Source organism: Protobothrops mucrosquamatus, unplaced genomic scaffold (genome assembly GCF_001527695.2).
Source record: "Protobothrops mucrosquamatus isolate PMUCROS unplaced genomic scaffold, P.Mucros_1.0 scaffold3450, whole genome shotgun sequence".
Lineage (NCBI taxonomy): Eukaryota > Metazoa > Chordata > Lepidosauria > Squamata > Viperidae > Protobothrops > Protobothrops mucrosquamatus.
In genome coordinates, this window is record NW_015389428.1 from 105,407 (window position 1) to 110,486 (window position 5,080).

The 5,080-nt window shown below is 45.1% G+C and overlaps 1 protein-coding gene across 1 annotated transcript in view; it reads right to left on the reverse strand.

The window, feature by feature from the left end:
- Nucleotides 1-1,813, reverse strand: part of LOC107297667 (class I histocompatibility antigen, F10 alpha chain-like) — a 37,481-nt gene extending 35,668 nt beyond the window's left edge. The window contains exon 1 of the mRNA XM_015827026.1: nt 1,705-1,813. Within this exon, the coding sequence (XP_015682512.1) occupies nt 1,705-1,774 (70 nt within the window). The 5' untranslated portion in view covers nt 1,775-1,813. The remainder of the gene's footprint in view (nt 1-1,704) is intronic.
- Nucleotides 1,814-5,080: the final 3,267 nt, after the last annotated feature.

Here is a 5,080-nt window from a genome sequence, read left to right on the forward strand (position 1 = left end):
CGTGAGAATTTTTATAAAATGTTTTATAGATGGCACATGGATCCTGCAACTATGTCTCGCATTTATGAGAATTATGAATCCAAGTGCTGGAGGTGTGGACAACAAGATGCAACTTTTTTTCATATGTGGTGGACTTGCAAGGTTATTAAGGCCTTTTGGATAAAATTGTGGTGGAATTTACAGCAAATTTTTAAAAGAAATTTTTTTTTTTTGCCTCAGTTGTTTCTCCTAGGTATCACACAAAATTTGGATGTAAAAGAAACGAACTTGATGTTGTATTGCTTAACTGCTGCCCGTTTGTTGATAGCTCAAAATTGGAAGAGTAAAGTTTTACCTACAATGGAGGACTGGAGATTGAAGGTTTCGTATCTTGCTGAAATGGCAAAAATTTCGGCTTATTTGAAGAATCATTCAAACGAACAATTTCTATCAATATGGAGAAGATGGATTGTTTATATTCAAAAGAAGCATAGAATGGTGGAATATAATTTAGGTTTTTAGATAACTTGTTTCTTTTTTTACATATTTCACCTACTTATGTAGAATAATATTCTGTGGAGTTAGGGATATTAATAGTAGTTTACTTTTATCTGAATAGTATCCTGGGATTAGGTTTGGGAAGTCCGGGGGGTGGGGGGTGGGGGTGGGGTTTTTATTATAGCATTGTGATGTACTTGTGATGTGTTTTTTTTTTTTTTTATGATGAAAATAATAAAAATTTATACTTGAAAATGTATTATTGTTTCTATGGAAATAATGAATAAAAAAACTTAAAAAAAAACAAGATTAAAATAGCATGGAAAATAATTTGCAAAACGAACTGAAGCATTTATGGACATGGAAGGCTAGATACCTCCATCTACAATTCCATGCAGAGAAATATAGAAAAAAAAATTGAATTAAGTATTGTAATATCATCGCGGTCCTGTGTGTTCTCTGAGCTTGGTTTTTATGTATGTTTTTTTTCCTTTGAGGATGTAAGCACTTTTATTTTTGTGGGGTTTTTTAAATCATTGTTTTAAAAGCGATAAAACAGTTTCACTTTAAAAAGTGAATATGCAATAGGTGGGCGTGGCATTCTTAGCTGTGCTCCTAGATTTAGAAAAGGCAGCCTAGCATGGACAAACTTCCTGCCCGGTCTTTTTTTAAAAAAAATATTTTAAAACATTTAAAGAATTAAATAAATGACTAAACAACCTTTAAAAATAAAAGACATTGTGATGGGAAAGTAAAACGCTGGAAAAATCAACAGGGACTTTTCAATCATCATAAATGATGCCATTAATTATTGAGGGGGTCCTTGGTGCTCTCTCTGAGCTGGCTTGTTCCCTTGCAGACGTTTCACGACCCACACTAGGACTAGCACTGATGAAGTTACCTAGTTTGGGTCAGGAAACGTCTGCAAGAAAACAAAGCCAGCTCAGAGAGCAGCAAGGACCCTCTCATGTCAACCCTGAGCTACGAATATTCTCCTTTATTAGTAGTACAATACATGATTTCATGAATTCAGGGATCCCACCCAAGCAAGTCGCGCCTTCAGGGATGTCGGGGGGGGGGGGTTGGAGGGCAAAAAAGTCACGAATGGGGTCCTATCGCAGGTGGTGCCCAAGATCCTGACCTTGCAACCCACCTAATTCCCCCCCTTCCTGACCCAGCTGTCCAAAATAAGCTGTTGCGCCCCTCCAACTACGGCACGGGACTCACCGAGGCTGCCTTCCAGGAGGCAGGAAGCGGCGGCCCCGAGAAGCCACAGGAGCCCCCAGCGCGGCAGCATCGCTTCGGCTGTCCCGCTGAGCGGCCGCTTGCAATGAAATTCTCCGCGCTTGCGCTTTGGAACCCGGATTCCCAGGTCAGGTGGAAAGCTGGAAAACCCCTCTCAGTAATGAGAGTTTACGCTTAGAACGCTGGGAGATATTGTCGAACGTGACGCAATAATAGAGGATCGTGGCCAAGGCTGCGCGGGATGGGGCTTGCTGGAATCCGGAGGGGGAAAAAATACCTTGCCCAAAACAGAATGCGGAAATAATAATAACAACACGGTCCGCTTTCACACGAGACGGGCAGGCAGGTGAAGAAGGCAAGGCCGACGGTGGCCTTGGCGCAACGTAATAGAGCAGAGCAGAGTAGAGTAGAGTAGTTGGAAGGAACCTTGTAGGTCATCTAGTCCAACCTCCCGCTCAAGCAGGAGACTCTACCAAAAAAAGAAAATATATACCTATACATGTACACACTATACATATGATAGAAGAATAGAATAGAATAGAATAGAATAGAATAGAATAGAATAGAATAGAATAGAATAGAATAGGATTAAGTGAATGGTCTTCAAAATGTAATATTGAAAGAAAATTTTAAAATTCAATCTGCTGTGTAGTGGAAATTTATTGAGTGGAGAAACAAGCCTGTCAAAGAGTGTAACCTCATCGTATCTCAGCCAATGGGGAATGAGGAAGGATATGGCGGCCCGGACACTATTCCTGTATTTGAGGAGCTGTCACAAAGAAGGGGGGGGGGGAGGTCAGAAGCAAAAATGTGGGGGAGGTTGTCTCATTTGGGGAGTCCGTACAGCGCCTGGCACAGAGCCCCAAGGCCAGCCCTTCTCTCTCAGCCCCAAGGAGGAGCCAATGGCAAATCACTTCTGAAACACTTGGTCAATAATAATAATAATAAAAGAACCGCAGTCGGGGCAGTCGCCAGGAATCACAAAAACTGGCTAGATCAGGGGTCTTCAAACTTGGCCCATTTTATGACTTGTGGACTTCAACTCCCAGAATTCTTCAGCCAGCCTGCTGAGTTGGTCCACAAGTCATAAAAGGGCCAGGTTTGAAGACCCTTGGGCTAGATGGCACCAAAAGGGGGGAAACATCACCAGAGAGAAAGCTGGAGACTCAAATGAATTTTCTTCTGCACAGAAAATGTTCAAAGACTCGGCTGGCACCTTAAACACATGTATTTCATAGGGGAGGGGGAATCCTCAGTCTAATCCCTTATTTCTTATTATTCCAGAGTAAAGGCATTCATTTTTCCAAAGCTCCAAACTTCTTTGTTGGGGGTTTTTTTGGTAATAAAAGCCATTGTTAAAAGGTTAAATTAAATTTTAATTAATTAAATTATTTTTCCAAAAGTTAAACTCCCCAACTCTGCCCAACCTCAACCACCCTGGGAACAGACCTCTACTCGGCTTAGGTGGTGTGCACAATGCACCGGATACTCCTTGCATTGTTTTTTTGTGCGGTTTCCTTTTACCTTTTGAACTGTTCACCAGCTGGATGAATAATCCATTTGCCGGATGACGTTGCAACTGGTTGAACACCTGTACCAAAGGCACAGTCTATGGGGGGGGAGTTATGCGGTGGGGTGCCTGAGGTCCTGGCTGGAGCAATTATTGGGAGTGGGACAGAACTGGTAGAAGTCAGTGGGCGGAATTGGTCTTTCTCACTGCACTCCATAAAGTCTGGGAGCAATTAGAAACTACTCAGAAAAAGCTATAGCCGCAACATGAAAAAGTGACTGCTTTTAAAGATCAGCTTTCTGGGTAAGATAGGGTTTGAGGAGACAAGTTGGCTGTCCATGTTACACTGACTTTTCCAATCAGAAATATTTAGGGGTTGGAGGGGGCACTTCAATTTCCTAACATTTAGATCAGTGGTTCTCAACCGTCCTAATGCTGCGACCCCATGCACCCACGTGACCACACGTGACCCACACACACGCACCCACGTGACCCACACATGACCTACACGCACGTACCCATGTGACCCACACGTGACCCACACGCATGCACCCACGTGACCACACGTGACCCACACGCACGACCACACGTGACCCAGGAGCATAGAGATGGCTCTCCTGCTCGAGCTAGAGCGACCCCCTCAGCCGGCCGAATCTCGCCGCCGGGAAGGAGAGGAGAGAAAAGAATGGGAGAGGGGACAGGAGAGGGGGAGAAAGGGGGGTAGAATTTAGAAAAGAAAAGGAAAGAAAAAGAAACTTTTGTGCAGAGCCGGCAATCATGGAGCAAGACGCCCGTTTGGTGCGGAGGCAGGCAAGCCCAGGTGCTCCTGGGCGGCCATGGCAAGCGGCAGCGACGACGCAGGCCGACCACCGGCTGGGCCACCAGCTGGCCCAGCCCAAGGGAGGTAAGGCACCCGCCGGGCCCCACGCGCACCAGCAACCCTCCCTGCGCCCGCCGCTGCTCTGCTAGCCTTACCTTGGCCACCGCACGTTCGGTGCGGCGGCAGGCCGGCAGGCCCAGGCACTCCTGGGCGGCCATGGCACACGGCAGCGAGGGCGCAGGGCGACCACCGGCTGGGCTACCAGCTGGCCCAGCCCAAGGGAGGTAAGGCACCTGCTGGGCCCCACGTGCGCCAGCAACCCTCCCTGCACCTGCCGGCCTCCCACCTCCCACCCCTGGCCCTCTTTTACTTACATTTAGGAGTTGCTCAGCAGGGAGGGGTGGAAACGTCCAGAAAGCTCGCCTTAGCTGCAGACAACTTGCAGCACCGTTTGCAGACTGGGACTTTTGGCGGGCTCAGCAGGACAGAGACAGCCTGGACAATTCCTATTGGCTTTTGAAAGCCAATAGAATTAGACTCTTTTAAAGAGAGTCTATTCTGAATAGAGTCTATTCTATTGGCTTTCAAAAGCCAATAGAATAAGAGGGAGTAGCACAGCTAAGGAAAAAGGGGAAAAAAATGGCGGGAAAAAAATGGCGGACTGCGTTGTTTGGCGACCCTCGTGAAATGGTTGTTCGACCCCAAATGGGGTCGCGACCCACAGGTTGAGAACCGCTAATTTAGATTGTGCCTGAAAATTTTATATAGTATGTAAAAAAATCTTCTTAATTATTGTACTTTTAGTCTTATGCATTTGAGAGCATTCTAGATAATAATAATAATAATAATAATAATAATAATTTAATTTATATACCGCCCTTCTCCCGTAGGACTCAGGGCGGTGCACAGCATATTAAAACAGATACAAACAAAATACATCAAAAAACAAAAAACCCCCATAAAACCAAATTAAAAGCCAAATATTGGAAGCTGTGTGTCAATTAAAATTTTCTTAAAATCATCCCTAC